The sequence below is a fragment of the Schistocerca americana genome, chromosome 4 (genome assembly GCF_021461395.2).
Source record: "Schistocerca americana isolate TAMUIC-IGC-003095 chromosome 4, iqSchAmer2.1, whole genome shotgun sequence".
Taxonomy (NCBI): Eukaryota; Metazoa; Arthropoda; class Insecta; order Orthoptera; family Acrididae; genus Schistocerca; species Schistocerca americana.
Genome location: NC_060122.1, coordinates 333,517,305 through 333,529,513, shown reverse-complemented (window position 1 = coordinate 333,529,513; position 12,209 = coordinate 333,517,305). Strand labels below are relative to the sequence as shown.

Below are 12,209 nucleotides of genomic sequence, written 5' to 3'. Positions count from 1 at the left end.
CACAATGAAAAGATTGTTGCACATTAAGCTTTTGGCCAAAAACTGCAGGAAAGAAGAGAAAAAACAGACACTGAGTAGAATAAAAGGCTTTAGCCAAACGTTTACTGTGTAGCAGTCTTCCCATTGCGTCTGAGTGCAACTCAATGTGTCATCTTTACAGTGAATAGCAATCTGACCTTTCTACAATTGTTGACATTCCAACCTGGACTTTCCACTATTCAAAACGAATTTAAGTTACACAGATTCTTCCAGTTGTTTAACAATATAATATAGTTGCCCCATCAAGACAATCTTAATTATTTGGCATTTTATCCTTACAGAAGTATTTTCAAATGTGTACTTTTTGTATGTGCACTTGTAGAGATATTTTTAATGATGTATTTCAACAGATATATCAACATAGTGTAACTTGTGTAATACAGCGATGACATGTCTATGTGTACAACCCATAAATGCGATGATTCATGTTTAAATTTGCATTTCCTTTGACAGTTTAAAAATATTTCATAGTAAATGACAGTTATCTACCATAGTTTGATAATGATACAGTAATTGAATTAAATCAGTTTTTGTGAGGTAGATCCAGTCTCTGTATTTAAACAGAGTATAATTTTAACAGAAGACATTGATGAAATATCTCAAAACTGCACATTGAACGAAAAAAATTATAATTCCAATTTATTTTGTTTTGGAGGGGGACATCCAATGATAATGATACCACACTCGACCTGCCATCCCACCCGGTGTGTGTGTGTGTGTGTGTGTGTGTGTGTGTGTGTGTGTGTGTGTGTGTGTGTGAACTACTTAACTTTCAATGGGAATCCCCATATGTCAAATTTTTGATGATGGTACTACAGCAAAATCTACATACGTTTTGTCTGAAGCGTTTCCTTTATTTCTCCACAGAGTGTGCCGTAATCAGAGGAATAGAAATGAGCACACAATTGTAATTTACGACACGCTGCTCAATGGCCCTTGAATAATGGCACATGGGACCCCATCTCCATGCTGCGGGGATAGGACAGGCCAGTATTTCATAAATTCTAATTGGAAACTCCTTTTGTAATGTTGTATTCCTCTGACACATTGGATAGAGGCTACTCAGTGCACCACCGTGGCCGTGTAGTGAACCATGATGTATTATAACAGGCAGCACACTGCGACCGGAGCTCATAAATCATACAGATGTAGATGAGACAGCGGTGCTAAACATTAGAATACTTGTGTAGTTTTTATTGTCTTCACACCTTCCTATCACTTGGAGTACAGACGTGTAAGTGGACGATGGATGTTGCAACCACGGAAGAGAGAACTCAAATATCCTGATTTACGGAGAATGTAGGAGAAATGTTGAGGCTACTGTTGCCTTGTATGCCCAGCATTTTCCGGAGAAAGTTCGCTCTAGTTTCTTCTTTTACAAGGTTGTGAATGCCTTTATGTCTGATGGCAGACCGGCAAAAAGAAACGAAGCAAACGTGTTACAGAAGCTAATGAAATAGCTATAACAACAGTGGTGCACCACAAACAATAGGTAAGCGCCCAGCAATTACACCACGATTCTAGTCGATATGTAGTATCGTCACACTACTGCATCATCATAAGTATCATTCATACCACTTGTCACTGCATCAAGAACTTCATAGTGCTGATTTCTATAACCAGGTAGTGTTTTGTGAATGGGCACATCAACAAATGCAAACGACCCCGACATTCTTTGCCAAGGTACTATTTTCCGACGAGTTTCACAAACCATGGTAACATGAAATGGCACAATGTGCATTACTGAAGTGTAGACAATCCCCACTGCTTACGGCAAGTTGACCATCAACATCCTTGGTTGGTTAACATATGGTGTGGCACCATGGGGAACAAACTCTTTGCTCAGTATTTTATTGACAGTACACTGAATGGATGCAAATATTGAACATGTTTGGAACAGGAACTACCAGTACTACTGCTGGATGTTGCTCTGGGTATTCAACATTGTTTGTGGTTTCAGCAGCACAGCTGCCCAGTGCATTGTGCAATTAAAGCATGGGATGTATTAGACCACATTTACACTGATTGGTGGATTGGCAAAGGTAGCCCTATTAATTGGCCCACTACGCCCCGGATTTTTTTCTGTGGGGATATTTAAAAGATAAGGTGTACCAGCAAGTACCAACAGGCTGTGAAGATATTGTCAACCGCATCAGGAATGCCTGTGCTAACATTGCCGTAGATATCCTTCTTCTATGATGATTCTCTTGTTAAACTGAGTGAAACAAGTTAATAAAAAATACTGATTGTGGCTGTCCTACAAACTTAGCTTCTACGCATGGTCACTTAGGTTTCGTAAAGATCCTGGATAGAATTTCATGCAGCTGTCCCTAACCAGGTCTATACTAACATGTTAGACACTATGTGTGACACTACAAAGGGATGCCAGTGATGCAGTTACTACAATTACCTCTGTGGCATCTGGTAAGAAATCTGCACACAACAGCATTATTCCACCGAATAGGAATCAATCTATTGGGGAGGATCCTGATGTCAATAAACAGGAATCCATAAATAATATTCTACACTGACTACTTCATCCACTATGCTGTCATCAAAGCTGTGGTGACTGCTGAAACTCTGGAAACTGCAAAATTCTTTGTTTGAGGAAGACATTATTTTGAAGCATGGGTTACCTCATATGATGATAACTGATTGTGGAAAAGCTTTGCACTTGGGAATAGTATCAGAGGTATGGCTATGTAGTCCTTTGCAATGGGAGTCTTGGATAAAAATTTCTTGGAAAACTTGCCAAGTTAAATTTGGATAAAATCTGAAGCTCTCGATGACTATCCCATCATTGTCAGAGGTCTATGTCTGACTGTCATGAAACTGATGATGAGGCTCCCACTTTTACGCTGAAAGGATGGCATCTGATTGAAGTATGGTGACACTATCTCTACAAATTAAATCTGTGCTCTGTATCTTGTGTTACAAGCAGCACTATCACTCGCATAAGGCAGTAAATTATGTGATTTTCTCTGTGCTCTTTCTTTATCAAATGCATCCTTCCATACAATGCTAACTGCATAGCTGCTGTCTGTATTCAAGTTTTTGTCATAAAGTCTAATTTCCATTGCTTCTCTTATCACAAAATACAACAGTTCAAAATGTAGGCCAGAATTCTTGCAGTTCAAACTCAATCTTGTGTTTATTTAACACAGCGATTGGGAACACTCCATACAGATTGTCCCAATATAATTGGTGCCACAAATGCAAACAATATTATAAATCCCTGGCACTCTCAGTCCAAGAACATCTTTAAGAGGTCACCACATCTCCTTAATTTTAATCACTAATCGAAACTATCTCAGTCGTATTACTACACATTTATTGAGCTATGACTGGTTTTCTTCTTAGAACATCTTCATGTAAATGAATTGTGCTAAAGTCATGACATAAATGGTCTGGTTGTCACATGTAATGTTAAAAACCAAAAAACAGAAACAATGATCAAAAACATTCTGCTGACTGCATGTTGGAAGTATGGTTAGCAGGCACGGCAAACCGATCAATGTGAACAAGATTGTTTCCTCAATTTTTCTGGGTAGGTGAAACACTGGTCTGATTCTTTGCCTATTTAGGACTCTCCCTATCTTAACAGTTGCTGTAACACAGAATGGAAGCCACACTATGCATTGTTCCTCAACAGCATTCCCCTCTTACCATGGACTAAATAAGTGTTCCTTCCGAATGCTGTCATCAGATGATTCATCTCAGAGCTGAAGTGCTCCTTGTCTGAAATAGTACTGGTTCTGTGGATTAGGGATGGTGAAAACTTTGGCCTCTGAGATACAGATCTGTATGTGTCAGTTTTCAATACACAGAATGGCCAAGTCATTCATCTGCTTTCTCTTCAAACAATACATCTAATAAGGACAACACTGGGTAGAGAGCCCAAACATAAACTATAGTTGTAGAGGGCACCAACTCAGTATGCGCCATTTTCATATTGTCATGACATAATGCACCCTGTCCTGTTGGCGTAAAAGTGGGAGACTTGCCAGTTTTTTGACAGTTAGATATGGCATCTTATAATGATGATGATGGAGGTAGTTATCAAAAGCTTGCGATTTTATCCAAATTTGACATGACAAGTTTACTAGGATCTTTTAACCAAATATCGGAGGTAATTTTATGTTGCATCAACACCCACAGATACACTGCCTCACAGAACACTTCAATAAGATGTTGGCTGATACGTTCTCAATGCTATGATGCTTCTCAGAGAAATTGCGATACAATACTGCGTGTTATGACATTCGCATACAACATAGTGAAGCAAGTTATTACAACCTTCACACCAATCATTCTGGGCAAGGTCAAGAGGCCAAAATGAATATGCATACACTGTTCCTGTTTCAGCCAGATTATACTCAAGATGACTAAATGAAACACCCCATAAACAGGATTGAAGCAGCAAGACAGCTGGCTTACATATGGATCCTAGATGCCCAAGACAGAGTGATATAATGTCAAGCATCGGCTAGTGAGTGACAGCCCATGAGACTTGGTACGGATCTTTATGCCTTTGCGGAATGCAGGACCATTGAGTAAGTCACTAAAAACTAATTGTTGCTGTATTGTACTTTTCAATGCTTCTCCAATGTCACATATGCAGTCGAGGATTATGACCCTTCCTCAAGAAGACAAAAGTGGAGAGTTGTTGTTCATGTCATTTGTATACAGCCTAACTGCAGTCCTGAGGCACAGACTGATGTACGTGTTTCTCATTCAAGGAAACTGAAGACCCACTTGACAACTGTGAAGCTTCAATAAGAGGGGCTACGTTTGATGCTCATCATCATGAAGAGAACGTTACAATACGGCCAGAATGCAACGCTCTGCCAGTGTTGCCGTACAGAGGATCAGTTACAAGATCTAGATCTATGGCACTGTGGTTGGCTCCAATAGGAACCATGAGTCCTGTTTCCCCAAGAGAGGTAGAAATGATGCAAGAAGTGCTGCATCCAAATTGGTTAGTATTGTTGGCTGGAGTGCTGTGTGTCGTCAGTTCAAACCTGATCACCAGCAATTACTTAGTAATTATCAGTTCTGGGAGGTTCTTGAAATTTCTTACGTTTGTAATGTTTGTATAGTCTGGCATATTCGATGTTTGTATAAGTAGCAACAATTTCCATAGAGGAGTTCAGTTTTATTCTGGCTGTATACTGGTGTTCGTAATAAACATGCTTTCAGTGAAGAGTTGTATTTCATTAGTGACCCTGTGTTTGGATTTGGACTTGATTCTGGTTATGACTTCACAATACTCTCAATAAATTTAGGTGAGGTTGCTTCCATTCACATCATCTAACATCTTATGTAAACGTAAACAATCCAATCTCATTATCCTTTTTCTACATTAAAAACAAAGATACCAAAATTTTGCCATGAAATGTTGTTGTTGGTTATTAGATCTTCTGTTAGTGATAAAAAGTAAGTAATCTATCCCATTATAATGTTAACTGTAACTTCAAGCATTTTATTAATGCTAAAAGATTGCAGTTTGTAATAAAAGTATACCTGTATCTGTTTCAGTAAAGACTGCTCCGTAGCTTTCAGTTCCTCCCTACGAGCTTTCTTCCTCTGCAGTTTCTTTAATTGCTCAGCTTCCAGTTCACGTCTTCTTAGCTGCTCTCTTAAAGCACAAACTCGGCCCTCCAGATCGCTTTGCTCTGATGGTGTGTCTGTACAAGATTTCCAAGCTATTACAATATCTTATCATACACTATTCCACTGGAACGTCTAGACAGCAACATAGACTTTCAACAATTTCCCAAATGCATATGACGTTAAGGTGGAAGGTGAATAATATTTTACGACCAAGTCATTATCACTGAAAGAAAAATATGATGCTATTGACAGTGGAAGCTGTAAAGCTATAAAACAGCACTGAAGTAAAGTGACTGAAAAGTAGTCTACTCTGTATTGAAAGTAATTACTCTCTGAAGAATGGTCAAACTCTACAGAATTTTAGGGAATGCTTACATTTCAGTCTGTTAGCAATGGTGCTGAGACAGCACAAAAGAAATAATACAGCAGGAAAAGAAACTGATTATCTGACAATATTATAAGAAAGAAAGTTGCTACTCACCATATAGCAGAGATGATGAGTTGCAGATAGGCACAACAAAAAGGCTCACAATTATAGCTTTCGGCTGTTAAGGCCTTCGTCAGCGACACACACACACACACACACACACACACACACACACACACACACACACGCACGCACGCACGCACGCACGCACGCACGTGACTGCAGTCTCAAGCAACTGAAACCACACTGCGAGCAGCAGCACCAGTCCATGATGGGAGTGGTGATTGGGTGGGGATAAGGAGGAGGCTGGAGCAGGGAAGGGGAGGGGAGGGATAGTATGGTGGCGGTGGCGGGAAGCAATGTGCTGCTTGTTAGACTGAAGGCATGGGAGTGGTGGTGGTGGTGGTGGTGGTGGTGGTGGTGGTGGTGGTGGTGGTGGTGGGTGGGTGGGGGGGGGGGGAGGGGAGGGATGGGGGGGGGGGAGGGAGGGAGGGAGTGTGTGGCCAGCAGCTGCATATGTAAACAGTCTGTTTGTTGTGCCTGTCTGCAACTCAATGGGCCATCTTTATGGTGATCAAAAATACAACTTGCATTCATGATAAGGCTATTCACCTCTGCTGGGTAATTACTTTAAGATATTTTTGGTATCATTTAAGATTGTTGTTGATCAACATATACAATGCTTCCAGTACTTTTATACTTTTTTGTCAATTGCCTCCACTGTATCTTCATTAGGTCTTTATTCGTTTCGTAGGTCAGGTTGTGATGGACAGATTATAAGATGGATGATATGTTTCAGAACTTCGTCATTCACAAAATATGTGGTATTGTTTCAAATCAATATATTAGTTATCTTTACATTTGTTATTAAAATGGCACTTATGACTGCCCTGCTTGAAACCAATTTCATTAGTTACCCTGCATATGTAACTGTATACCTTCTGAGCTATGTGCAAGTCATGTGCTTTTTCCCCTTGACATGTAAAACTTTGTGTGGCTTTCATTGTTCTCCATGAGTAGAAAAATATATCACTATTATATACTTAATATAATTAGCAAAGAGACACAATTCCGTCAAAGAGATCATGTGAAAATGCAGTACACCAACAGGCTAACAGCTGCAGGTTTAAAAGTACTGTTTATGGTTGCTGTTGTTGCAGGAATGGCCCACTGTTACATCGCAATCTGCTCTTCCACTGCGTACAGTGAATCCATCTATGAGGCGCTTACTGATCAGTTCTTCTATCAGTACACCTGTCTATCCATACCCTTGTGTATCACTGTTAGCATACAACAATGCTAGAAAAACTAATCCAAGCCAGAACTAAGCAATACTGAAAACAAGCTTCAGGATGAAGAATAAATTACGCATTACTGTTACTGACAGCAAATACCATGAGTGAATGGAACAAGTTTGTTTCTAAACAGGACACACATCACATACCATTGAGATTTGCAGTGTTGTGTAGACATTTTCAGTGAAATAAAGACACAAAGATAAATAGGGAGAAGCAATTACTCTGTAACAAGACACGGGAAACCACGGGTCCCTTACACCTGAACAATCAGAAAATATCTGTGAAAAGCTCTGAAAAAATTGTTCATGGAGTATGGGTCACCCTTTATAAAGGTAAATGCAAACTATCAGTACTCTCAATAGAAGGTGCACTGATATTGAAGCTGAAGAACTTAATTTGGTAATCTTCCTTTAACTCTGTGGAACTGTATTCTAAAAGAAGAATGAGGGCACATAGTATTCAACAGGCTTTTTCTTAAGACAACAGATAATACTACGTCCATGGCCTGCATGCTATTCTAAACATTTGTTGATCAAGAAACATGCTAAAATTTAGAAAATAGTGATATGTGTAATATTCATCCAGTGCCAATGCTGACAAACTTTGGAATTTGACAAAAGATATCTGGAATGTAATTATTACCACAAATCTTTTTCAATGCATTGCCACCAGTACAAGGGCTTATCAAAGTATATTACAATTAAATTCATTATTGAGTTTGTACAAGCAATATTGTTTAGAGCTCTATACACCTGATATTCCTTTCATCACTACACGTCCTAAGATGATTAACTAAATTCACTTCTCATGATTCTTTCCTGCACTGCAATTCTGTCAAACAGGAGTGTAGTCTCTTCCAACGCCTGCAATATTTCTTGAGCTGTATTTGATATGATCTACCCATTTCTTTACCTTATGGCTGATCATACTGTCTTTGTTTCCTCATTTCCCATATTAATCATTTTCACCAATCCTTAATTCTTAAATTTTTTCTAACTTAGAACTGTACATTTTTTTTGATGCACATTCAATATGAATAGCTTCATGTATGTTATCTCCACATACTGTTTACTGTAATGATGTAATTACACTAGAGAGAAAGATTATCATTTCAATAAAGTCTTTGGCCCGGCCATCAATCTCCCTGAATATATTTTATTAGTACTTGAACTAATGCTACCAGAGATAACCCTTGGATAACCTTGTAAACGATTAAGAATTTGCAAGGATCCATCAATTGGGACCTTCATATGCAAATTCTGCCTCAAAATGTGAAATTACTGAATAAATGAATTTTCATAGCAAATTGTATCCAGATGAACTATTTTTCAGAGGCAGCTTTAAACAGCTTTCTTTTCTGCATATAAAAAATGAAAATGTACCCAACTTTTGGTTAATACTGGTATTGCACATCATCTGACAAAGCCCAATTTGGAAAGATAATGTGTCCAAGAATGTGTTTGCAAGCTAAAAAGTGGACTAAGGCAATAATATATCACTGTGCTTGATGCTCTGGTGTCACACATACTATTGGCAGTTGAATAGATACAAGCTGCATAATGCAATGTAAGATCCAACTGTTGGACCTAGGATCTTAGAACAAGAAGCAGATGTGTTTGCCAATTAGCTTAAGTTCAAAAGTTTGTATAATCTGAACACTTTAACATGGCAGTTTTAGGTGGCAAGTGTTTTGAACTGTGGTTGCATCAAATACTGATAGAGGTCAGACCTGAAGTACCTCATTTACGACACTGTCAACCACAGCAATTAACTGCATAGCAGCCATTACCAAATACTTTCTGTTGTGCATTACTTGCTGTTTTCTTTTCTTATTTTGAAATGACTGAAGATATTAATCCAGGTCCTTCATAGAGATCGATTATGACCCTCACAATACCAGATGGGATTGGTGATCCCTATGATAATGGGGCAGTGGTAATAACTCTAGACTGTTTACACTTGCAGACAACTGCCAATTTAGAGAATCCACACTCTGCCATACAGTGATTGGAACTCTAAACCTGTGAACGTATTTAAACCATGCCAAATGTCTTTCCTCAATATGTGAATAGAGTTATTTTCAGTTCTGCTAAGTATTATGGGAAGTCAAATGAAAATGAGGCAGCTGGAAAAAGTCAAGTAAACCACTCATTATTTCAAGAGTAATCACCGTAACTGTTAATACATTTATCCCACCGTGAGACAAGATGGTCAATGCCTTCACGGAAAAAGTCTGCAGTTGTCCTACAGAACCACGGTTTTACCCAGGTGTGCATCTCTTCCCCCGAAGCAAATCAACGGGCACCAATGTCTTTCTTCAGGGCTCCCATGATATGATGGCATGGGGAGAGATAGAGACTGTGTGAAAGATGTGTAAGGGCTTCTTAGCAAAACTTCTACAGCGTAGTTGAAAGGGCCTTGACAACTGGAAAGTACAGTGCAAAATTTTTGCTAGGAATCCCTCAAACATCCTCCAAACAGTTCCGATCTCTCCCCATGTCATTTTCATATTTTTGGAACCCTGCAGAACGACTTTCATGGCCATCAATTTGCTTTGGATGAGCTGCGTGCCTGGATAATATCATGGTGCTGTTGGCAAACACAAGCATTTTTCCACGAATGCATTGACCATCTTGTCTCACAGTTGGATAAAGGTATTAACAGTTATGGTAATTACTTTTGAATTAATACATAGTTTCCTTACTTTTTTCGATCCATCTCATTTTCATTTGACTGCTCCTTATATCTTATCAGATCTATGTGTAGTACTGTCAAATATAGAATGCAAGGCTTTTAATGTCCATGAAGGGTCAAAACCAATACTCTGAAGATTTTTAACTATCGAATTGACAAAAAAAGCTGAGAAACACCTTAAATCACCTATTCACCGGCAGGAGAATACTTCTGCTTCTCAAAAGAAAACAGTTATTTGTTGAAAGTTTAAATAGAGCCAGAAAAGAAAACAAGCAAAGACAATTTTGGAAAAAAACCTGTTGAAGTTTCTGCGAAAGCAAACAGTCCATTTCAAAGCACTATGGCTTCTTCTTCAGGTATGTTGTCTGACAACTCTTTAAATCTGTCTGACTAACGATTTGCAAATACAAAAAATTTAGATGCAAGTTTTTCACAATGTAGATGCGAATTTTGCCAAAAATTGGCACTATGTTTTCAGGTCCCTACTAACCAGTAAGTGTTAATATCTACCTTCCATGTCAGGAATGAATAAAATAATTCCACACCATGGGATGAGTTATGAAATAATAACGCTGTACTTACCACCTTGTGATAACATAACGGATTCATCAGAGCCACTTGACTGCCTCCTCATCCCACTTTGTGGAGATACAGACATCCGAATACTGGCATCACTGCCCTTGCACAGTACCTCTGCAGAAGAAACTGTTTCTGCAGTTTCCTGAGAAGCAGAACTGTTTTTGTTGTTGCTTCCTTTGACTGGCACTGCCCTCGCAGAAGAACTATGAAAATAAAGCAAATATTATTTTTTGTACCTGGCAAAAGATATTTCCGTCCTGACTTTGCAAACAAAGAAAAATCACAACATTTGGTTATTCAATAAAATGACATGATTCTGTTCATTCACTTTTGGGTAAGGGTTAGGCTTTATACCACTACATACGGTGTAACACTGACTGTTTAGAACAGAGATGTTCTTCAATTAGGGTTCAGAGGGGTCATATACCGGGTGATCAAAAAGGCAGTATAAATTTGAAAACTGAATAAATCACAGAATAATGTAGATAGAGAGGTACAAATTGACACACATGCTTGAAATGACATGGGGTTTTACTAGAACCAAAAAAATACAAACGTTCAAAAAATGTCCGAAAGATGGCGCTTCATCTGATCAGAATAGCAATAATTAGCATAACAAAGTAAGACAAGGCAAAGATGATGTTCTTTACAGGAAATGCTCAATATGTCCACTATCATTCCTCAACAATAGCTGTAGTCGAGGAATAATGTTGTGAACAGCACTGTAAACCATGTCCAGAGATACGGTGAGGCATTGGCGTCAGATGTTGTCTTTCAGCATCTATAGAGATGTCGGTCGATCACGATACACTTGCAACTTCAGGTAACCGCAAAGCCAATAATCACACGGACTGAGGTCTGGGGACCTCGAAGGCCAAGCATGAGGAAAGTGGTGGCTGAGCACATGATCATCACCAAACGACGCGCACAAGAGATCTTTCATGCATCTAGCAATATGAGGTGGAGCACCATCCTGCATAAACATCGTATGTTCCAGCAGGTCTTTATCAGCCAGGCTGGGGATGATGCAATTCTGTAATACATCGGCGTACCTCTCACCCGTCACGGTAGCAGTTTTGCTGTCTAGCGCCATCTGTCAAACATTTTGTTTGTTTTTTTTGTTGTTCTAATAAAACCCCATGTCATTCCAAGCATGTGTGTCAATTTTTACCTCTCTATCTACATTATTCCGTGGTTTATTAAGTTTTCAAATTTATAATGACTTGAAACTGCGATGGAAATGCCATATTTTACATATTCAAAAATTGTAAACTATTATACTTATATATGCCCTCAAAATCATTTAAGGGTTTCTTCCGCATCTAGTTTAGAAGGCAAATGGTGACTACACTGAAGGGCACTTCCATTCCTGACAAAACATCTATTTATTGGGTTGTATCCTAACCTTTCTCACTGAGCTCGCATTCGGGAGGACGATGGTTCAATCCCGCGTCTGGCCATCCTGATTTAGGTTTTCCGTGATTTCCCTAAATCGCTCCAGGCAAATGCCGGGATGGTTCCTTTGGAAGGGCATAGCCGACTTCCTTCCCCACCCTTCC

The 12,209-nt window shown here is 39.0% G+C and overlaps 1 protein-coding gene across 1 annotated transcript in view; it reads right to left on the bottom strand.

The window, feature by feature from the left end:
• Nucleotides 1-12,209, bottom strand: part of LOC124613165 — a 178,832-nt gene that overhangs the window by 125,231 nt on the left and 41,392 nt on the right. The window contains exons 9-10 of the mRNA XM_047141795.1: nt 10,654-10,853; nt 5,563-5,726 (exon numbers count right to left, since the gene is read on the bottom strand). Of these exons, the coding sequence (XP_046997751.1) occupies nt 5,563-5,726; nt 10,654-10,853 (364 nt within the window). The remainder of the gene's footprint in view (nt 1-5,562; nt 5,727-10,653; nt 10,854-12,209) is intronic.